General features: G+C 39.0%; 1 protein-coding gene across 2 annotated transcripts in view; it reads left to right on the plus strand.

The window, feature by feature from the left end:
• TOM1L1 (target of myb1 like 1 membrane trafficking protein) overlaps positions 1–23,992 on the plus strand; it is a 52,576-nt gene that overhangs the window by 27,511 nt on the left and 1,073 nt on the right. The window contains exons 8-15 of one of the 2 annotated variants that reach the window (XM_027087104.1): positions 4,047–4,180; positions 8,554–8,614; positions 9,000–9,117; positions 10,421–10,517; positions 17,618–17,669; positions 19,885–19,990; positions 20,425–20,506; positions 23,703–23,767. In XM_027087104.1, coding sequence (XP_026942905.1) covers positions 4,047–4,180; positions 8,554–8,614; positions 9,000–9,117; positions 10,421–10,517; positions 17,618–17,669; positions 19,885–19,990; positions 20,425–20,506; positions 23,703–23,766 — 714 coding nt within the window. In that variant the 3' untranslated portion in view covers position 23,767. Of the gene's footprint in view, positions 1–4,046; positions 4,181–8,553; positions 8,615–8,999; positions 9,118–10,420; positions 10,518–17,617; positions 17,670–19,884; positions 19,991–20,424; positions 20,507–23,702; positions 23,768–23,992 lie in introns of those variants that run through there. The other variant, XR_003428752.1, reaches the window with a different exon arrangement.

Genomic DNA, 23,992 nt, shown 5'->3' on the forward strand with positions numbered 1-23,992 from the left:
GGCAGAGACAGGATTTCTTTTAGCTTGCCAGAGTGGTGTGCGAAGATTCTGAGGCCACGTCTAGTCTATGAGTATTGCGATGAGTTAAAAGTATCTGTTCTGGTCACAGCAATGAAATGTTGCTGCACGTTCTTGCATTTGTTTTCTAGGTGTTGTGTACTTGTCTCTGAATCACCGTACTCTTACCGTGAGTGGCTCACCTCCCATTTTAGTCTTGTTTTTGCCTAGACCCAGTAAGGACAATGAAAGAAGAGAATGTTTTAGTCTTCTGTAGAATAAAGTGAGCTCCAATTCTGAAAGCACAACTAGAAAAAGCCTTACTCTAACTTATTAGAGAAGTTTCAAATCATGTGAATCTAAAATTTGGTCCTGTGAGAATAATTGGTAACAGTTGAGAAAAAAAAAACCTGAGAGTAAAATAAAAAGTCATCTGCCCTGACTGCTCTTACTGTCTTTCCCATTCAGAGACTTGTAAGGTGTTAAGAGTGGAAGGGACTTTCAATGCCATTAAGACCATCTCCCTTTACAGATGAGGCTACATGTTCAGAAAGGGAATGATTTGTCCACACAGTGGCAAGCGAGTGATGGAGCTGGAGTGGGAACCTTGTCCTCCTGAGGCTGTGTTCTATCCAGTATAGCTCTTGTTTCTCATTTTGAACCCAGGACTGACTTTCTAGCATAGGTGGCTAACCTATTGTCTGTTCATGTGGGTATATATTAGCTCCTGAGCTAGAGTGGAAGCAACTTGAAGGCAGTAACCAAGACCTCTACTTATAAATCCATACAGCTATGCACATTTAGAGTGTATGTTTTGTGTACTGAGTGAGCTTATCAAATGTCTATTAAGTTGAATAGATTGATCCTCTGTTGAAGAATTAATGATTTAGGGCAAAAGAAGGGCTAAGGAGTTACTGAAGATGTTTACAATATTTAGTTGGGAAAAAGAGTTGGAAGTTAATGATTTTCTGGAGGATTATGTTAACTGTTAACTTGTCATTCATTCAATAGAAGCCTGTAAAAGAAAGAAGAAAGTGTATGAGCAAGTTATGCTGAGGAATGTTTGGTTTCATGGTGAGCGGGGGCAGTTTTGGTTTTGAGTATATAGGGACGTTCTCGGGGTCTCTTGCTGTCTTGGTAGGAGGTCCTGGGAGAGAGGAGATGTGTAATAGCAGTAGTGCCAGAGGTATTATTTCCAGAGAAGGCTGTTAAGCAAACACATTTCTTCCTTTTGTTACTTTTTCAAGGGATATGTTCAGATACTTTTGTTTTTCTTTTTATTGAGTTGCCCTGTGTTGGTGAATGTGGGACAATTGCAGTTGAAGTTCAAAGTGTGGAAGAATCTTCTTCCTTAATTCCTGAATGCTCTGCGAAAGAGTGGGAGCCATCTGGATGTCAGAAGAGGAAGCTCTTAATGAGCTCCTTTTTGTTTTGCTCCAAAGACGTTTGAATTGATTGTTAGAATCACTTTAGCTCAGAAGCCTGCCTGGGCTTTGATATGGTGTAAAGGGAGGCGATTCCAGGGCCTCTGTGATGGGCATATGCACCAGCAGCTGTTCCTCCGTATTTTAACTCGTGCCCCCTTGCTCCCCACATCCACAGCCCTGCAGGTGCCTGCTGTGGGGAACTTCTGACCCATCCTTTTGGTCCATGGTACTTGATCTGTGCTGTTTCCAGGTGGCTTGGCCCTCCTCTGAGACAGACATCAATTGCAAAGATCAGAGTGGGCTGGCTTTTGAAGAGGTTTTTCAAATTCTGCTTTGCAAACCTGCTGAGAAATGTGGTGCCCCTTTCATGTTTCCATTCCATCTGTCTCTTGAGAGGGCAAAGGGACAGTCTTCATGTGACCGGGGGCTGTTGACGTTGGCTGCAAATTCATTTCAGATTACTTTCTACTTTTGTCACAGGCATCTAACAGCCATTGTATTTCCTTGATCTTGACATTGTTCTAGCAAGGCTGCCAGTGAGCAAGGAGGAGAACTGTTCTGTACACTAACGCAGAACAGAGGTAAAGTTCTTGTTCATCATGGGGTTATAACCAAATGCTTCTTAGTTTTTTCCTTTTTTAAAAAAATATATATATATGTATTTATTTTGGCTGCACCAGGTCTTAGTTGCAGCATGCAGACTTCTTAGTTGTAGCATGCATGCCGGATCTAGTTCCCTGACCAGAGATCGAACCCAGGCCCCCTGCATTGGGAGTGCAGAGTCTTATCCACTGGACCACCAGGGAAGTCCCAGGAATGTATAATATTAGTTTGCTAGTTAAGCTGCTAGGGACACCTCCTTAGGCAACCATAATACATTCATTGACTACCCTGTATGCCATACGTGGGTTTCAACCGCATCATTTTCTGTTCTGACAACAACCTTATAAGATGGTTGTTATCCTTGTTTTACAGATAAAAAAGTAAACTGAGGCTAAGTTTTAACCATATCCCGTATCAGGTATGTAGATGGGAGAGACTTTTGGATCACTGAGTCTGAAGTCTTTTCTCTTTGTGCTCTACCAGGGGACCATAAGTGACTCAAATTTGGCAACCACCTGACTTAATTTTACTAGGATGTGGCCACACCCATTTGTTTACATATTGTGTGTGGTTACTCTCACCTTGGCAGAGTTGGGTAGTTACAACACAGGCTTTGTGGCCTACAAAGCAGAAAATATTTAATATCTGGACCTTTAAGGAAAAGTTTGTCAACTGCTGCAGACAGTGACCACATCATTAGGAACCGGGACAATTTTTCTGGTTGCACAGTGCAAGTATGAAAACCTAGAGTCTGTCATCTGTCTGTCTCACTTTTTTTTTTCCTTTCCCTTTTCTTCTGTCTTCTAAATACTTCTGTTAAGATTTTGTGGAGGTATGGTAGCCTTTACCTCTGAGTCTAAATGCCAGCTAGTAGTGGTTTGGTTTATTTATTTAGAGATTTCCTGTTGGAAATCTTGTGATAGATTGTTTGAGATTCTAAATGGTTTTGTGAAGTGTAAGTTTTTCAGCAGGTCTTTTTTTTTTTTTTTTTAAGTCTGTCTTTCTTGAGGGAAAAGATCAGATAATGTAATAGTGCTGTGATTTAGCAAGTTCTGCTGCTTTCATTTTGAAAGGAGAGCTTCCCTGTGTTCTTGCCTGATGTTAATGTATTATTACATGGACAAATTCTAGCCAGGGTGGGTTTGAAGGAATATTAATACCAGTTTTATGCTCCTCAGGCTTACTGGAGGTTTGCCTAAGAGAAAGTAAGTTGTAAGATAGCAGTTCTCAAGTATCAGTGTACATAAGAAACACTTTGAGATGCTTGTTTAAAAAGTGTAAATTCCCAAACTCTCAGCCTAGGCAATTCTGAGTCAGTAAGTCTGTTGTAGGTGCCTCTGATGCTTATGAGAAAAAGCTGGTTTGGGGAGTAGAGTCTTGTGTAATACAGTGATTCCAGGCAGTCCAAATAAAAATGGCATTGATGACTAGTTTTTTAATCCTGCTTCAGTTTACCTTGGAATGTGATGTTGTAACTATAAATGTTACATGTTTAAGTAAAACATAACAAGAAAATTATACTGCTATAACTGCATTTTAACTACTTTCTTCTATTACCACAAATAACAACAGTAGCATTTTATGTTTTATGTAGTTCTTTATAGTTATATAGTTCCTCATTATACACCTCATTTGATTTTCTGTCACCCCTTGAGGTAGATGTGGCAAGTAGTATATTCTTCACTTGTCAAGTGAGTAAACGGATTTAGAAAACAGTGATTTTTTTTTCCTAACACAGCACAGGTAATAAGTAGTAAACCTAGAATTCCTGTACACCACTTCTGACTTCTAGTCCAGCATTACATGCAATGTACATTATTGTCCTTATGCCCATTTTGATTTTTAGAGGAAAATATTGTTCTGATATCCTTCATAGAGAAAGGATGAGCTGTCCATAGTTAAATACTTTGGTAATCTCCCATAGGTGACTCAGTGTGGAGATGGTCACAGTAGTATACAGATTGGCAAATCAGTTGTTTTTTTAGCACTGAAGAAGAAATCTCTCTCCTTCTTTGACAGAAACTTTATAAGACAGGTCGGGAGATGCAGGAGAGGATCATGGACCTGCTCGTAGTGGTGGAGAATGAAGATGTCACTGTTGAGCTAATTCAGGTGAATGAGGATTTGAATAACGCCATCCTTGGATATGAGAGGTGAGCAGTGGCACGCCCTCTCCGACCCTCCTCCAGTGCTAGTTTAACCTCCAGGTACTCCGTGTTCTTAGAGTGCCTACAGGTGAGCACTCAGAAAGATCAGGAACAAGTTCTGGACATGGCTGCCTTCCTCCCAAGATAGGGAATCCTGGTCCTGCTCTTCTGGGAGTGTGTGATATGGCTTGCAGGAATGAGCGTGTGCCTGAGCAGTGTGAGGGGCATTCACGGGCAGTGTAAGCAATGCTCACGTACTGCCCTGTGAGCAGGGCCTGGATCTTAATCACGGAATGTTGTCTGCACTGAGCACATAGTAAGCTCTCAAATAGACCAATGCTATAAACAAAGAGTCGTAGTGAAAGTGAGGTTTACCCTAAGTTTGAGGTGGAGAACAACATGGAAATGGTAAAGAGAAGAGAGGAGGATATTTATATGGAGAAAATAGTCTACACAAAACCAGAGTAGCCAGTGAGGATAATCTGTATATGAACACAGATTTTTTTTCTAAATTCCATTCAGAAAAGTATGAAGGCAAAAAGTTTAAACACAGTCATCTCTTGATATCTGTAGGGGATTGTTTCCAGGAACCCCCCCCCCAAGGATACCAAGATCCACAGATGCTCAAGCCCTTTATGTAAAATAGTGTAGTATTTGCATATAACCTATGCACATCCTCCTGTACACTTTAAATCATCTCTAGATTACTTATAATACCTAGTAAATGTAAATGCTATGTAAATAGATGCTGGTTCCTGGCAACTTCAAGTTTCCTTTTTAGAACTTTCTGGAATTTTTCTTTTTCAAATATTTTCAATCTGAGGTTGGGTGAATCCTCAGATGCAGAACCCACAGATACAGAACCTGTGGATACAGGGGTCGACTGTACTCATAATTTTGTTTCTAACATTTTAGTATTTTTCTAAACTTTTTTATAGTCATGATCATATAAAGAACATATACTTTTGTTTCTCCCTTGATTTTCTTTGCCGTAAAACCAGTATTTGTGTATCCTATGTTCTTAAATGCTTTGGCTAAACCATTATTTTTAATAGCTGCATAATGGTCCACGTTTCTCTCACAGTTCACTTATTAGGCATTTAAGTTGTTTCCAAGTCATTTATTCATTCATCAAAGTAATAGTCTTTTTTTTTTTTTTTTTTTTTTTTTTGTGGTACGCGGGCCTCTCACCGTTGTGGCCTCTCCCGTTGCGGAGCACAGGCTCCGGACGCGCAGGCTCAGCGGCCATGACTCATGGGTGCAGCTGCTCCGCGGCATGTGGGATCTTCCCGGACCGGGGCACGAACCCGTGTCCCCTGCATCGGTAGGCGGACTCTCAACCACTGCGCCACCAGGGAAGCCCCAAAATAATAGTTTTATAACCTATTGTAATCTATAGTCAAGCCTATAGTCAGGAAAACACCTTCAATCATATATATAAATATACACACTTGGAAAGTGAAATAAATGCAGTGAATAGGAGGTCTGCTTAGTGAGAATAACAGCCAGACCTAATCCAGGTCAGAAAAAGGACAGGAAGCCTTCTATGATGAGGAAGTACCATTTAAGCTGAGAACTATGGGATGAGGAGGAGTTGACTAAACCAGGAGCAGGTAAGAGCACATACGGTTGTGAAGCTATGGGAAGGCACAACAGGCCTGGGGAGAGAGCTGGCACCTAGAACCCGGCCCCAAATAGCGGCAGCATGCTTCGCTTGACAGGTGGCTTTCTCCTCAGTCTTAATGAGAAGTGCTATGTACAAACATAGCTTCAGGCAAGTCTCCTGGTCTCTTTCCAAACCTGTACCTAGGCCTTCCTAGCATAGAAATTCTGGAGTCTCTGAGATCCCCGAACTTTTTCTAGATCCTTGTTTCAAATAAGAGTTGTACTGGCATTTTGGGTAGGGCAGTTTTCCCTTATGTGGCCCCTACCTGCTAAATATCAGAGGTTTTCCTCCTAGTTACAGTGACATTTCAAGACGCCCTTAGGGGAACCATTTCTGTCGAGAATTCCCTGGCATTAGTGGCCATATTTCCCACCAACAGATGAAGAATGGGACCAGTGTGACATAAGGGAAGGAGGTGAACAGGTCCGGATTCAAATCTTACTGATGATTTTGGACAAATTGCTTAACTTTTTTTAAGATTTGGTTTTTTTCCTATTTATTAAAGAGGATAATACTACCTATTTGGAGAGGGTTTGTTTATTTTATTTGTTTGTTTCTAAGAATTAAATGCGATAATGTATATTAAAGCACCTAGCTGGGTGCTAGCACATTAAATATTAATTTCTTGTCCTCCTCCTCTTCTTGTCCTAGTGAGCCTTCTAATTTATTGTCTAGACTTTTTTTCCCCACTCATCGTGAATGAACCAAGAGAATCAGGGAAGTAAAACCCACAGCTGCGAAATAAGTTCTTTCCCTCACTGTCTCGCTGTCAGGGAGAGCGGCTGTTCTGTGAAGAGGTGACAGGGCACCCAGGGAGGGATGTGAGCCCTGTGACCATGTTCCCTTACCACTGAGCAAACCTTGCCTTTCGTTTTCTTGGGGTTTTTTTTTGTTGTTTGTTTGGTCTTTTTGGGGGGGTGGTTGGTATAAATCTTTGTAAATGGGAAGATATCTAAGGAAAACCATATGGTTTTCAGTAGAGTGCTGACTCATGGTTTTCATTTTGGAGAATTCTATTACAAACCATAAGACCACTTACTAAAAGCTTCCTCCAAGGGGGAATGTGTGTTTATCTGGTCTCGATATCAGGAGGCTGGGTTATTTCTGTGAACAGCTTTTTCTGATTCAGCTTTGAACCAGGGCTGCATTCCTTTTTGGAGGAAAATCTTTTCCTTAACTTGTGCAACTTATGCCACTTTTCTAGGCTCCTGACCCCTTTCCTCCATCTTCAAAGCCAAAGTTGTCTGGTCGGGTCCTTCTCACATTGTATCCCTCTTGCTTCCTTCGTCTGCCTCCCTCGTCCACATTTAAGGACCTTTGTGATTACACTGGGCTCATCTGTGTGGTCCAGGATAATCTCCCTATTAAAGTCCACTCATTAGCAATCTTCACTCCATATGCCATCTAACCTAACATATTCACTGTTCCATTGATTAGGATGTGGATATCTTGGCAGGGGAATCATCCTACTTACCATGCTCACCACAGTCTGCCCTCTGTTCCCTAAAGATTCACATCCATCCCACAGGCAAAATACATTCACCCTATTCCAAAATCCCCAGAAGTTTCCACTCATTACATCCAGGGAATAGCTGTGCAAATAAGGTAACAGAAATTGTTACTCAAGGCTTGATTTGTGAAGGTTGTTGACACCTTGCACATAACTAGCTAGCATGCAGGAAGCCAATACCATGAGTAGATGGAAGAAGAAGTACGTGTGTTAGAAAGGGGAAAATCCTTAAACCTACGTCATGTTTTAATTCAGTATAAGCTTTTAGACTTGAAAGTGTTTAGGTTCATGGAATCAATGTGTCGTAATAGAAATACTGTGTATTTCTAAAGCAGCTTTTAGTTTGCAAAGCATTTCCACATTCATCCACCTGTATTATCTGTCTGTATCTTGCCCTTGAGATTAACTTTGAGGAAATGGTTCAGATATTGCTATTCTCTTTGAGTAGATGGAGAACTGAGGATCATATGTATGGTCTTATAACTACTCAGTAATAATACTGACACTTGTGCCTTGGATTTCTGCTTTCAGCTTCACTATTCTTTGAAACCTATTCTCTTATTTATTTATTTAACTGCTCCTCCTTTATCCACAGTGTACGAACAATGTAAAATTAAAACAAAGTTGTAAAAGGTAATATTGTTAGGTGACAAGTGTCTTATAAAAATGAAGATTAAACAGTGAAAATATGTTAATTGTATGTGAATTTTATGGAAAATCATTTTTGATAATTTTGGCAAAATTAGAAACAACTCAAATATTTGAGAATAAGGAGAATATTTATATATGTGATTCATTAGGTTAAGTATGCAACCACTATAAGTTGTATTTCTGAATAACTAGAAAAATGATCTGAACATAATGGAATTAGAATACAGAATTATGTAAAGTATAATTTCAACTAAGTTTAAAATAGATTAACTTACAGAAAAAAATACTAGAAGGAAGTACATCATAATATTAATAGGAACCATATCTTGATTATGGAATTATTCATATTTGTAATATTTGTCCATTTTCTCATAGTTTTCTTTAAAGGCATTATTACTTTTATAAACTGGGAAAAAGTTATTAAAGTACTTTATTGGGAATTGGGGATGAGGCTGATTATCCCTAAATATTTGCACATTAATAATTCTGTTAAATATTATAGCATTTTCATATCTTTTCTTTTAAATACTTGCATTTTGTTAATTCAAACAGGTTCATTCGAAACCAACAAAGGATTTTGGAGCAAAATAAGAACCAGAGGGAAGATGCCAATGTAAGTAAATAGAACTGTTATAAAATAAACAATTGAAAATTTTATGAATTCTACAGCAAGGAGCAAAGCTTATATAAAACAAGTCTTAAAAAAGAGAAGACATGCATTAATGATTTGGAGTGGTTTTAGTAGTGTAGAGTATCTGCCTTAATAACTCATTGAGTTATTGATAAGAGGTCATAAGAAGATTCTCTAATTAAGCAGGGACCCATGTCAGTGGTGAGATGTGATTAGCACTAGCATTGTCTATTGAATGGAGAGTTCTCTCTCAGGATACTTCCAAATAGGATCTTCCTTTCTCCAAAGGAAAGTCTGGGGAGAAAGCTGTGACAAACTGCCTGACATAGTTTTTTCTAAATTGTGTTTTTGTTTGCTTTGTTTTCAGACTACCAGTGAGCCTTCTGCCCCATCCTCTGATCTCCTTGACCTGAGTCGCAGCCCTCTGATGCATAGGGCCACTTTGGGAGAACTCAGCACCCTGAATGCTCAGCTTTCAGACTTAAGTAAATAAGCACATGGGCCTTTTCAGACCAGTGGAAGAGCTTGATGTGAAACAGTTCTCTTGGTTTCTTGATTAAATGGAACCTGAGAAGAACTGAAGTCAGTTTGAATATCAGAGAACTATATCAGGAGATTTAAGTACTTCTTGACAAATGGTAGGTCACACCCAGTACAGGAATGGGATGTGTCTGGCGGAGGAGGTCCTTGAAACTCATCCCACTGGCTTAGTATTTTGACAAATTCGCCTGGCCTGCTTATAGAGCTTGTTCAGCTCCATGGCCAATACTTAAACCTACTCTGAACCCACTCACTATTATCTTTGGTTTTCTCTGCCATACTATAGCATCAGGAAGGGGAATATTTGATGCATATAGACAAAATCAGGAATTATGAGGCCTCATGATGGCGAAATGTGGAGGGCAAATCACAAGCTTTTGAGTCAAAGTCCAAGTTGAAATCCCAGTTCTGGCACCTCTTAGCCACCCACCTTAGAGACTTTCCTACTTTATAAAGTGAGAGCAATTGTTGCTTTAATGGTTTTCTGTGAAGGTAAATGAATGATGTTGCACTGTAGGCTTAGGGTTACCTACCTTATCTGTCTTATTTGTTGTCTCCTATTACCCTTCCCAAAGAGTTTTGGTAAATTACAAAGTAAAGATGATGAAAAATGCTGAAATCCAGAATTTTCTGCCAAATTAAAATCAGTTTGTTTTCCTTTTATGTTAGCAGGATTTTTTAGAATCAGAATAGTCAGTATCACTCAATTTGTGGTTTTCTTATTACTTACCCCATTTCTAAAATGTTGGCTGCTTGCTTAGACCAGTGGGATGTTTGGAGTCCATTATATTGAAGAGTTTTCTTGAGTTTTTATCAGGCATTTTCAGAGTGGGGGTGGAAATAATTATTCTCTTTGGGGTGTCTCATGATTATGGGAACTTGAGAGTTTGGAGAGGTGAGGGTAGAGCTCTATATATGCCATAGCTTTTTACTTTTGTGCTTGACAGGATAAGACATAAAATGCCTTCCATTGTGAGTCAGCTTGGGATTTTAGAAAACCCAACACAATAACGTTTGCTACCTTTACAACATCCTGTTTTTATGGCAGGGAATTTCTCTTTCCAGTTGCCATAAATGATGTTTTTGAATTTCTGTTTGAGGAAATCCCACGATTTTACGGTGACAGAACTATCTCAATCTCCTTAATTTGGTGGGTTTTTTTTTAAAAAAAAAAAACAGCAGAAAATTCAACAGAACTGATGGACAAAATGTTTTAGAGCCAAGCAATAAGTACATTTTGTGTTCTAGATTTCAGCTCTACAAGTCCTGTTGTAACAAACGACTTGAAACCCAGTCTTCATCCACAGGTGGATTTGCTAGCCTCAGAAAACACAGAAACACCCCTGTAAGTATGTCAGTAATACTCCAGAACTAATTCCATCTCATTCTGATTCCTCGTATTTAAGAAAACATGACATAATAGAAAAGGTAGAGACTTAGGAATCATACATAACTGATTTAGAATTTCAGTACTGCTTCCTATTAGCTGTGTGACCTTGGATGAGAAACTTAACCAGTGTGAGCCTTCATTTCTCTTCTAAGAATACTCTCTAGGATTCTTAAAAAGATTCTGTGCAATACTGTATGTACCTCCTAGTATAGCACTCAGTACATAGCAAGCCTTCCATAAATTCTCTGTTTCTCTTATTTTTTTAGTGGTAACAGGAGGTAGGAAAAATACAAAGACAAAGTGGGGGAACAGAAACGACCACACAGATTGCAGAGCACTTGCTATGTGGCAGGCACTTTGCTGACCTGTTTTTATTTATTGCATTTAATCTTTGCAAAAGTTCTTGGATCAGTGCTATTATCATTATTCCCATTTTATAGGAAAAAAGGCTGAGACCTAGGGAATAGAAGTTCATGTAGCGATTAAGTAGCAGGTCTGGTGAACTGATAGTTCACCAAAAAAGAAATACAGATGATTTAGAAACATATTTTTGCTCAGTGATGCTCAGCCTTACGTACAGTTACAGAAATATAAATTAAACTGTAATAAGACTTTTTTTAACCTCACAGGTTGGCAGTAGTCTACATGTTTGTTAACATGCTTTGTTAACTGTGGAGAGACAGATACTATCACAAAACTGTGCAGTTTTTATGAGGGGCAAGTGGCAATATCTATTAAAATTATAAATGCATTTACGTTTGAACTTGCAGTCTAGGAATTTATGCTTATTTATGCAAAATAAGGTCTTTACAAGATTATTCTTGACAGCATTTGTGCAGTAGCTAATAATTAGAAACAACTCAAGTACCCTTCAGTTTGGGGAATGGTTAAATAAACATCTACACAATATATTATTACACTTCTGGAGAAAAAAGTAGGCCCTCTATGTGAGGGACAATCACCAATATATTTATTATTAAATGAGAAAAGGTGCAAAGTAGTGTGTGTATACTATCTCAAATTTGTATAAGAAAGTGAGAAATAATATATGCTAATATTTGCCACTCTTTGCATAGAGAAACATAAGAAAGATGCAGAAGAACCTAAAAAAAGCATGGTTACCTAAGGTCAAGAAGGGGCAGGATGGAGCAGATAAACAGCAAAAAAATAAACAGAAGTTAGATTTGCCTTCCATCAAAGCCTATTATATTCTTTTTTTTCCTTTTAAATATATGTATTTTAGGTAATAGGCAATACATTTCCATGATGCAGATATCAAAGCAATATAAAAAGATGTACAAGGACAATACTTGATCTCATCCCACCCCCATCCTGCCTCTTGCCCTCCCTTGGGTCATACCTGCTCCCACCCGGGGAACCCCTTTGTTAGTTTCTTATTTATCCTTCCAAAGTGTCTTTAGGTAAATAAGAATATGAATTATTTTTTCTCCTTTATTAAATAAAGGGCAGCATACTATGCATACTGTTTTGAACCTTGCTTTTGTTTTTCACTCAACAGCATGTCTTGGCTGTGTTTTTATGTCAATGGACTTAGATATTTTTTAGTTACTTTTCTATATTAAAAAGGAGAGGGGCAGACTGAGGAGAAGAGAAAGGAGAATCAAACTGGGGAAAAAAGCAAAAAAAAACAAAAAAATGTGTAAGGGAAGAAGAGAGAAAGGAAAGATTCATGTGCTGGGACATGGCTATCTCTTGAACCACCAGGTTGGGTCATTACCTTAGCTTGACTCCCTCTGGTCTTGACTGCTGTGATGCAAGTAAATGTTGAAATGTTGTAGGCAGAACTCCAGTGAAGTTGCTTAGTAAACAACGTGGTCTGAAGTAGCTGATTCTGTTTTCCTTTATTCTGCAAATCTTGTTGGGAAAGATTGACCATAAAGATGAAATCCCATTACAAAAAATGTCTGTCTATACAACTCACACAAAGATCAAATCCTAGCTAACAGCTGCTTAGTTTTGTGGATCTCATACTCTAAGGTGCATAAAAATCACTTGAGTGATTATTGAACAGTAAAATTGCTGGCCACCAGAAACTCTGATTCAGTAGCAAGAATCTTTAGTTTTAAAAAATGTCTCTGGGGAACCATAAGGCAGTGATCGGCTGATCGTTAGAAACCCTGTTATAATTGTCTGCCCAAGTTCCAGATATCAAAATAATTATAATAGTTCTTAGAATTTACTGGAATAAAAGATGTGTGACATCTATATTTTGTTTTCTAGACTATGTCTTTTGTATCTATTTTTTTCTGATTTTCAGAAGAAGCTTATATTGATACATGAGTGGAAGTATCACTAGTCAGTTTTTTAGTGATGGAAATGGAAGCGCTAAAGTTACCTAAGGCATGCATCTGGGTTAAATCATATACCAAAGATTACATATGAGTGGCAAAATCAGCCATCAGAATATCTTACAGTCTTGAGATTTTTCCACCTCTCTGTGTTTGCAGTTTAATTTATCATCACAGAACAAATGAGTGATGGAATTATTCATAACAGAAAGGATCCCTGAAAAGCGATGATGATGGGATAAAGCCACAGGTCATATTTATAGCCCAGTTAGTATCAGGCCATAGGCTAAGAAGAATAAGAAATGCTTACTAATTACTTACTAGTGCTCCCTACAGGCCTATGAGATAGGTATCCCCAATATTCACTGTACAAGTGAAGAAACCAAGGCTGCTAACTAGTGCAAAAAGAGGATTCAAATTCACGTGGATCTGATTTCCATACCTGCTCTCTTTATTTTCTTTCTGCACTTTAATTTTATTTTAAAAATTTCCGAGAGCTTCCCTGGTGGCGCAGTGGTTGAGAGTCCGCCTGCCAATGCAGGGGACACGGGTTCGTGCCCCAGTCCAGGAAGATCCCACATGCCGTGGAGCGGCTAGGCCCGGGAGCCATGGCCGCTGAGCCTATGAGTCTGGAGCCTGTGCTCTGCAACGGGAGATGCCACAACAGTGAGAGGCCCACATACCGCAAAAAAAAAAAAAAAAAAAAAAAATTCCGTATGGTAAAACTGACCCTTTTTTTGTTTGGTGTACAGTTCTATGTATTTTAACATATATACATAGATTCATGTAACCACCCCCACAGTCCGAATGTAGAATAGTTCATTATCCCAAAAAGCTCCCTTATGCTATTATTCCTTTATAGTCACACATCCCCATCCCCAACCCCCAGCAGCCACCAGTCTGTTCTCTATCATTATAGTTTGTGACAATAGCATCTGAATAGAGTCATACAGTATGTGATATTTCTAGAAAAGTTTATGTAAAATTATTTGCTTCATGTATTTGAAGCTGTCTTTAAGTGCATTTGCATTCAGGATTGTTGTCTTCTTGGTGAATTGACCCTTTTATCATTATGTAATGTCCCCTCTTTATACGTTGTAATTGTCTTTGCCCTCATGTTTACTTTGATATTAATATAGCCACTGTAGCTTTCTTTTGATTAGTGTTCACATGGTATATCTTCTGCCTTTTTACTTTTTTTTTGGCTGCGTTGGGTCTTCGTTGCTGTACGTGGGCTTTTCTCTAGTTGCGGTGAGCGGGAGCTATTCTTCGTTGTGGACCACGGGCTCTAGGCACATGTGCTTCAGTAGTTGTGGCTCACGGGCTCTAGAGTGCAGGCTTAGTAGTTGTGGTGCATGGGCTTAGTTGCTCCGTGGCATGTGGGATCTTCCTGGACCAGGGATGGTACCTGTGCCCCCTGCATCGGCAGGCAGAGTCTTATCCACTGCACCACCAGGGAAGCCCTGCCTTTTTACTTTTAACTTAATTATTTGAAGTGAGTTTCTAATTGATAACATATGGTTGGGTCGTACATTTTTATGTATTTTAATAATTTATGTCTTTAATTGGTATGTTTAGACCATTTACATTTAGTATGTTTGGATTTAGGTCTAGCACTGTGTAATTTGCTATTTGTTCCCTTTGGTGTGTGTGGGTTTTTTTTCTGTTTCCTCTTTCCTTCATACTTTAGGTTATTTGAATGTTTTCAATATTCCATTTTATCGTGATTTTGTATCTTTGTGTAGTGTATATATGGGGAGGGGAGGAATGGTTGCTCTAGGAATTACAGTTTTTGGGGGGTACTTAAAACCAGTATTTTCCCATTTGAAGTGAAATGTAGAAACCTTATTATCATACAGCGCTCCCCTTTAATAATATAAATTATAGTTACTGTATGTATTATGTATGTTAAAAAACCACAACTAGACAATGTATAATTATTATACAATTATTTTTCCATAATATAGTTTTTGCTTGCAACCCTCAAATAAATTTTAAAGACTCAGGAAGAGAAGAATAGTCTATTATATTTACCCAATAGTTACCATTTCTGTTGCTTTCCTTCTATTCTGGTACAATTTCTCTTCTCTCTGAAGAATTTCTTTTAGCATTATTTTAGAGAAGGTCTGTTGGCAGTGAAAGTCTCTTAGATTATTTCATGTGAGTATGTCTTTCTCATTTTTGTTCCTGAAGGATATTCTCATTGGATTCTGGGTAGATGGTTCTTTTCTTCCAGCAGTTTTTAAACATTGCTCCAGTCTCCTCTGGCCTAAATGGCTTCTAATGAGAAAGCTAACATTCATTCAAATTTTCCCCTGTTGATTCTGTGTTGTTTTTTTCTGTCTGTGCTTTAAGAACTTTTCTTCTAATTTTCAACAGTTTGATTATGATGTGTCTGAGCATGGCTGTCTTTTGGTTTTACTGAGTGTATTCATTTCCTGTGGCTACCATAAAAACACCACAAATTGGTGGGTTTAAAACCACAGGAACTTCTCTTTATAGAGTTCTGGAGGCTAGAAGTCTGAGAGAAAGCAAGGCAGTCTCCCTCCAGGGCTCTCAGAGGAGAAGCCATTCTTTGCCTCTTAAAGATTCTGGTGAGTGTTGGCACTCCTTTGTTATTTTGGCTTGTGGCCACATCACTTCACTTTCTTTCTCCACCTTCACATTACCTTCTCCCCTGTGTGTCTCAGCCCCTCCTTCCCCCCACTCCTGTTTTTCTGTTTTAAGGTCACTTGTCATTGAATTTAGTGCCCACTCGAACATCATCTCAGTGTCCTTAATTATATCTACAAAAACCCTTTTTCCAAATAAGGTGACACTCATAGGTTCCAGGAATTAGGACAAGGACATAACTCTTTGGGAGCCACGACTCAACCTATTACACTGAACTTCTTGAATCTGTGGGTTTGTCTTTGACCAAATTTGTGAAGTTTTAAGCCTTTATTTCTTCAAATGTTTTTTTCAGCACTACACACTTTCTGCTGTCCTTCTGGGACTTTTGATGGCACACGTTAGATCTGTTGTCATTGTTTCATAGATCCATAGGGTTCTGTTCATTGCTTTTCTCACTCTATTTCCTCTGTCATCCCCACTTTGCTGTTTAGCTCATTCTGTAACTTTTTAAAAATTTCAGTTACTGAAATTTTCAATTCTAAAATTCCCATTTGGCTCTTCTTTATAATCTTGTGTTTCTTTGCTGAGACTCTATTTTCCTGTTTTTTATCAAGAGTGTTCACAGTTCCTTGCTGAAGCATTTGTATAAATAGCTGCTTTAAAATTGTAAGATAATTTCAGCATCTGTGTACTCTGGATGTCAACCACTGTTGATTGTCTTTTCTATTGCAAGTTTAAATTTTCTCAGTTCTTCATATGCATAGTAATTTTGGATTGTATCTTGGACATTTTTAATGATATGAGACACTTCATCTTATCTAAATCCTGTTGAGAATGTTGATGTTTTGATTAGTAGGCAAACAACCTCATGAGGTTTACGCCACAGTTTCAGCCTGCCTTCTGTGTGCTTCGGTTCTGATGTCAGTTAAATTTTCAAAGCCTTGGCAGTGCCATTGAGACCTGTCCCACGTGTGTGCCACCCAGTATTCATGTAAGGTCTGGATAGCAGGCTGTGTGTTCAGTTCTCAACATCTTTGGCATTAATTGGGATCAGCCATGGATGCATAGATGCATAAAGTTGTTTCATAAACAACTTTAAGGTTGTTTTCCTGAATTCCTCCCTCTTTGTGATTTCTCTGGTTCTTTGCTTTCCTGGGACACCCTTTTTTGGCTCTCCAGTCAAAAAGCTGAAGGTTTACTATGCCATGCATTTCCTTGACTATGCTTGTGTTGGGCAACAAATGGCAGGACAGAAGGGATAAAAGAAACAACAGAGGTTTGCCATATCCTCTTGGGATCACAGTTCTACCTCTTAGAGAAGAAGGTTCCCCGCACTCAGAGTTTTAAGCCCCTGTAGGTCCCTGTTGCCTCTGCTGTCACTGCAGCCACCTTGGGATTGCCTAGGGTTTGGGGTGTGAAAGAACAAAGAGGAGAAAAGGGATGGGGGATTTCCACACTCTCTCTGAGCTTTAGGATTTCCCTTTTCTGCTCCTTGAGTGAGAATGAGAGGCTTCTCCTGGAGCTCTGTCTTCACTGCCCACTTGGGTTTTAGGCTGCACTGCATTCCAGTTAGGGAATTACCAGAGGGGCAGAACATGGCAAGTTCACCAACATTTCACTGATACTCAAATTCTAGTCTTCTTTCCCAATCAGCCTGTAACTAGTGTTTACTTTTCAGTTCTCAAATATTTGCTCCACGCATCCTGTCCATGTTTTATAGCTGCATTTGGTGGGAGAGACAGGGTGAAGTGTGTTTATTCCAACTTTACTCCAAACTGTCCCCCCTTCCTAACTTCTACTCTGCATTGCCCCTCATCCTTTAGGAAACGATGGGGTGGTAGCTACGCTCATGCAAAGACTGAAGGCTCTGCTGTCACTGGTATAGTGTGCACACTCCAGGGTCTCAAGGCTGCCACTGCCTGGGGACAGGGTTTTATCTTTACTGTCTGGTATTTGGGCATCATGATCTGCTGGGCACTAAAACCAATGGTAATTTTTATTGATATATAAAATTAATACGTTTGTGTAGTCTGAAGGTGCATTTTGGGTTTTGTTTTTAGACCAGGAAAGTCATCTTTTGGCATCTTTGATCTCACTGTAGGGTAATCATGCTGTGTTATCACACTATCCTAGGTCTGTCCAAAGGACCAGCCAAAACCTCGCCTCAAGTCCTACATATGAGAGTGTAAGTAATGAAGACCTTCCCTGGCAGTGCACCTGATGAGCAATTATCATGCTAAAAAGGAACTCCTGGTCCTAATTCTCATATTCTGCTCAAAGTTTCTTTATAATGTGTTGATGCAGCCCTTGTTAGGACTTTTCCTTGCTGTCTTTTTAATCATTTAAGATAGACAAGTGTAGTCTCACTTCCGTTAGAAAGATGGTTAAGGATCAGAATTCCCTTAGAGCTGTTTATATTTGCTGTCTCCACTTTCTTTCCTCCCATCCTCTGACAGACTTCAGACAAGTTCTCATTCCAGCCACTTTACTGGCAGAGCTCTTGTCAAGGTCACCAGAGACCTCCAGATTTACTAAATGTAGTCCTGCAATTCTCAGTCTTCATCTCACCTGATCAACAGCAACTGACAGTCAGTCACATCCTATTTTCTGCACGTGTGGCTTTCAGACACCACTCACTTTGGGTTCTTCTCTTGCCTCAGTTCTTCTCCATCCCCTTTGCTGGTCCCTCCTCCTCTACTGGCCTTTCAGTATTGGAGACCCCAGGAATCTGGCATTCATTCCTCCATGGTCTTTTGGTCTCATATCTTGAAATTCCATTCAGACTGACGACTTACAAGTTGCCGTCTCCAGACCTTATGCCTTCCCTACACTCAGAACTCACATTTCCACCTTCCACTTCACATCTCCTCTTGTTTTCTTTCAGCCCTGTCTCCCGATTTGCTCTTCCTGCTGTCTCCCCCACTCAGTAAATGACCACTATTTCAGTTGCTGAGGTCAAAAACCTTGAGAAATCATGCTTGACCTCTACCATTTTACCTCTACCTTCAAAATATATCCATTATCCAGCCACTTCTCACCACCTCCACTACCACATCCCATTTCAAGCTACCATCAGATGGATATTGCAGTGGCCTCCCTGAGTGTTGCCTTGCTTCAGCCTTCACCTTCCTCTCCACCCCCACCCCCATCACACAATCTATTCTTAAAACAGAAACCAGAGCAATCTTTTTTATTTTTTCATTTTTTTTTTTTGGCTGTGTCGGGTCTTAGTTGCAGCACACGGGATCTTTTGTTGCAGTGTGTGGGCTTCTCTCTAGTTGTGGCACACGGGCTCCAGAGCACGTGGGCTCATTAGTTGCAGTGTGTGGGCTCTCTAGTTGTGGCACATGGGTTCAGCAGCTGTGGCACACGGGCTTAGTTGCCCTGCGGCATGTGGGATCTTAGTTCCCTGACCAGGGTTCAAACCAGTGTCCCCTGGATTGCAAGACCAATTCTTAACCACTGGACCACCAGGGAAGTCCCCATGGCAATCTTTTTTAAAAGTAAAGTTTGTATTATGTTACCCATTTGCTCTAAAACCACCTGTGGTTTTCTTCCTGACTCCATTTTACTCAGTAAAAGCCTGAAATGCTGCTCTGACCCCTCCCACTACCTCTCTAGCTGCACCTCTTGCCTCTCCAAATGCACTGGCCACCCCCCTGCTTCAGAGCATATGACCATATGACCTTAGCTAATCACAGGACCCGCATCAGAATCAGGGCTCTGCTCAGTGTCCCCAGTGGTGAGGCATTCCCTTGACTATGACTGTCAGAGAAATATCCCACCCCAGCCTCTCTTCTCCCATTACCCTGCTTTTTCCAGAGAGCACTTGCTATCTGACACCTGTTTACGTTTGTTGATTGTCTGCTTCTTGAGGGCAGGGATTTGGCCTGCTTTATTTACTGCTTTATTTATAGAGCCTGGCATACAGTAGGTGCCCAGGACATATTTGTGAAATGAATGAAGAAAATTAACAAGAAGAGATATTTCTAATTAAAACTTTAATCTTTAAGTCTTGATTTAATATCTTCACCTTATGCTTTTTTGTGGTTAATATTGTTTTTTGTCCTTTGAGGCCCAGGTTTTATTCAGTGTGGAACAACAGACTCTGGTCTGAGCCATACATTCCCGCTTCTTTTTTTAAAAAGCAACATTTTTTTTAAGTTTACATTTTATATGGGAAATGAGGTGCAATGGGCATGAAACCAGACAGAAAAGCAGTAAATTCTGTAAGGGGTTATTATCTTAAAAACTAAAATAATAGTTAATAATTACTAATTCTTATCCAGTTCAGAATATATGGTTCTTGGAATACTGCCCCTTGGAAGCCTAGGAATCTAAATTATAAAGTAAAGCTTAATGTAGAATGTTTATTTGAACATGCACCCTGCTCTCTTCAGTTTCCGGAATATTCAAATTCAGTATTACTACAGCCAGTTACTCTAAAGACCATTCCAGCAACACCATCAAACCAGAGACCACCATCCCTGCCCAGCAATCATCCAGGTACTTGACACCTTATTATTTGCATCAAATAAGGAAACTTGTGAGAGAATATATGAATCTGCTAAAGATTTATTGGTAACTGAAAATAGATATACAGAGAGGAAAAATTAGAGTTCATTTACATTTTTAAGCTACACGAGATAAATTCAGGGCAGATACCATTACCGACATTAGGAGATTGTAAAAATGCTTGTGTTGCACTGAATATTGTATTTTGAGTGCTGAGGTAAATGAACCTGTAATCGAAGTTTGGAAACCTTTTTGTTATGTATAGATTTGTTGTACTTGGGAGTAGCATTGGAACACCAGTGTGCTTGTTTCTCGTTGTCAGTGTTTGTTAGGATCTTCTGTCAGAAGTCTAAGTCATAAAGAGAATATTAATTGTGTGTATCTCCTCGAAAAGCACAATGTGTGTTTCTTTTTGTTGCTTACAGCGATGACAAAGAATGATTTCCAGCCACCCAATTACTACGAAGTAATGGAGTTTGATCCCTTAGCTCCTGCTGTCACCACAGAGTAAGTAATTTACAAAATGATTATCTTTTTTGTCTTGGTTCCCTTTGGTAGCAGAGCTAACAGGGCTTGGTCATACATTTAACTTTGTTTAGGTCTTGGCAGAAATCAATGACCTTATTTAAAAATGACTTGTGAGGTTTTCTTGGAGGTTGTTGCTCTTAATGGTCTTGTTATTCTCAGCCTTGTGACTAAAAAATAAAAATGCTGGGGTTGCACATTAAGAAATAACCAGAACCATCGTGTGCATTAGTATATTCCTTGTAGATGCCTTGGAGGAAAGTCAGATTCTCTCCAGCTTGAGAAGGGCACTATTCACTGATTAGTGACATAAGTACCACATGGATGGGGTATTTTAGTTGTTCTTTGACTAATGCCAAAAAAGACTTCTATAAGAACTTGTTTTTAATCTTCACTACCTATGACAAGAGTGTGCTTAAAATGGATTATTAGTGTAAAAATTACTTTTTAACTTGGAATCCTTAAAGCAGCATTATTTTGTGATTTCATATTGGTCAGTATATAAAAATATTTATGGAATGGTAGGCTCCTTAGAGCTTTAATATACTTTGACTAAAGGTTACCCCCAAAATTGTTTAAAATGATTAAAGCAGGTTTATGGAAATCACTGTTTAGAAACTAGCAGCCTGCAGGCTGTTATCTTGCCTGCAGCTGTGTTTTGTTTGACCTGTGTGAATTTTAAATATGCATTTCAACACTAACTGCCAACAGTTAAAAAGTGGGATATTTCCAAAAATATCTGGACCTCTGGATTCTTTTCGATACAACAGCATTTTTACGTGTTAGCAATAGCTTGGGGCTGCATAGTAGCTGCCTCTTTAAGATGAGACAGCTTCTGCAGTCCACCAGGCCCCACCTGGCCCACTGCATACCTTCATCTGACCTGCCTGGCATGTGTAGGCATTTGAGGTTTTGACCCTGGTTTAAACCCTCAATGTAGTGATCTATTTTGGAATGATTTATGAACGAATCTTAATAGGCTTAGGAATTCATTAAATATTTTTTCCTAACAAGATTATGAAACTTTCCTAGGTCATTCTGCTTGATAAAGTATCAATGAATATATTAGTGGTTTAAGGAATTAGAAACTGGTTAAACTGGGTATGCTGTCTGGAAACCGGATGTTTTTATCGGTTTCTCTAGGCAAATAGGAAGCGGAAAAGTATATTATTATATTTTAGTTAATTATGAGATTGTTGTAAGTAGATGTGGTGGTGCAATAGATATTAAAGGTAAGAGAGATAGTAAGAAGCTGGAATTCCCTACCACTACAATTCTTACTTTCAGGAGGGTAGGGTGTCTCAATTTCTTTGAACATTCCATGAAATCCAGGGAACTTCTGCCTAAGGAAAAGCACAAAATCTTGCAGAAAAGTTCTGGGATATTCACATCACTAGTTGTCCATGAACCCCAGGTTAAGAATTTCTACTCCAGCAGAACAGAGAGTATAGTATTTATGAATATACATATACATATACATACACATGATTCATTCATTTGACAAATGACTGAACACTGTCTATGTGCAAGGGGAATTGATTGCTGCCTAATTTATCGTGTTAAAACTCATGGAGGGTAAATCTAGTATGGATGCAGAAATTAAATCAGCAGGCAAACATGTATTTACAGTTTGTGTTAATGGTATGAAAGATATCGACTTGACAGTGTATAACAGAAAGAACTGATTTAAATGAGGGTAGAGAAAGCCTGAGAAGTGACGTTAAGGTTAAGACCTGCAGTTTTTAGTGTGACAAGTTTGGGAATCAGTGTTGCAGGCCCAGGTAACAACTTATACAAAGACCCTGTGGGGAGAGAGTTTGGCGCATTCAAGAAAATGGAAAAGCCAAGAGCAAAGAGAGCAACGGGGAACAACCTATTACCAGATGTGGAAATTGCAGTTTGGAAACAAAAAGGAGGGAGTACACAACTGTGGTAAACATTACTGAAGACAAACACTCAATAATGGACTAAGTAACAGGAAATCATTGGTGATTTTAGTAGAAGCATTTTGGTAAATCGATGGGGACAGAACCAAATTTCAGTGCATTAAAAAGTAAGAGATGAAGTAGACAGTAAGTGCACAGGTAACTTACATAGAAACTTAAACATGAAGGGATTGTGGAAAGTGGCCTGGGAGCTGGAGGATTACTGAGGTGATTAAGTAGACATGGGATAAAGGACTGTATTATTTTATAAAATGGGAGATGCTGGAACATCTGTGAATCCTAAGGGGTAGGATTTAGTAGAGAATGAGAGGCTGAAGATTTAGGAAGGGAGATACCTAAATGAGTGAGGTGTTTGAGAAGCCTAGGGGTAGACAGATAGGATCATAGAAGTAGATGATGGTGCAGATGAAAACAGACTTGAAGATTTGGTGATGGAAGCCATGAGGAGGTTTCCATATCCAGACATTTAATTTACTAAAATGTGAGGTTTCTGACTGAGAGGAGGGGCATCAGAGATTTGAATAGAGTGAAGGAGGTTGAAATACTTTTGTGGAAAACGAGAGACAAAACTTATTAGAAAAACATTAACGTTTCTGGACCATGCTGGGGCTTCTTGAGGTTAGGGATCATGCCTTCAATGTGCTGTGATTTTTATGAGATTTTTTTTCCTTAGCCATGTGTTGTTATACTGTATATATTAATGTCATATTTCTAGGTATAGATATGTTCTATCTGCAGACATATGTAAGACAAATATAAAGAATTGAACAAAGGCTGTCATAGAAAGGACTATATACAAAGCACAAAGATGACAGTTATATGCTAAAGGTAGCTCAGGAGTTTGGACTGTAATAACATACGTTAAATAAGCTAGAATATTAATTTTTAATGTTTTTTATAAAGCCAGGGAAAGCTGAACAATTTTTGCTTTTTTTTAAATCAGGAAGCAAACTGTCCAAATTTTGAGCCATATTTCTCATTAAATTACAAGTAAAATGGTTACATGAGATACATATTTATAAGATGTACGGGAATAGCAGCATTAGGATCTAAGAAAGTTATAATGTAAGCTTCAGGACAGAGACCTTTGTTTTTATTTACTGATATAGCCTGATTTCCTGAACACCTAAAATAGCACCAGATTTTTAGTTAAGTTGTTGGCAGCTAAAAGCCAAAATAGTACATTGAAACTGATATATAACCCTTTTGCCATTATGGCTTGTTTGTTTCAGAGCTATTTATGAAGACATTGATGTTCACCACCACAAAGGAGCTCAAAGTCACAGTGACCGTTGAGGTAAAGGCTTCAACTTACGCAACTTACATTCCACATGATTTCAGTGTAACTGTCACTTTCTACATTTATTATTTACATTTTGTAAGGGCCATCACAGTCTGACACTCTGATGAGTGAGATATTATTACACAAGTTCCTCTGAGTCACTCAAATTGTAATGAACTATTGTTCACTAATGAAATACATTCTTTGTGACCATGTTAGCTAAAAATTATAAATCTTGGG

Source organism: Aethalodelphis obliquidens, unplaced genomic scaffold, assembly GCF_003676395.1.
Source record: "Aethalodelphis obliquidens isolate GAN/ISIS:26980383/991018 unplaced genomic scaffold, ASM367639v1 scaffold58, whole genome shotgun sequence".
Classification (NCBI taxonomy): domain Eukaryota; kingdom Metazoa; phylum Chordata; class Mammalia; order Artiodactyla; family Delphinidae; genus Aethalodelphis; species Aethalodelphis obliquidens.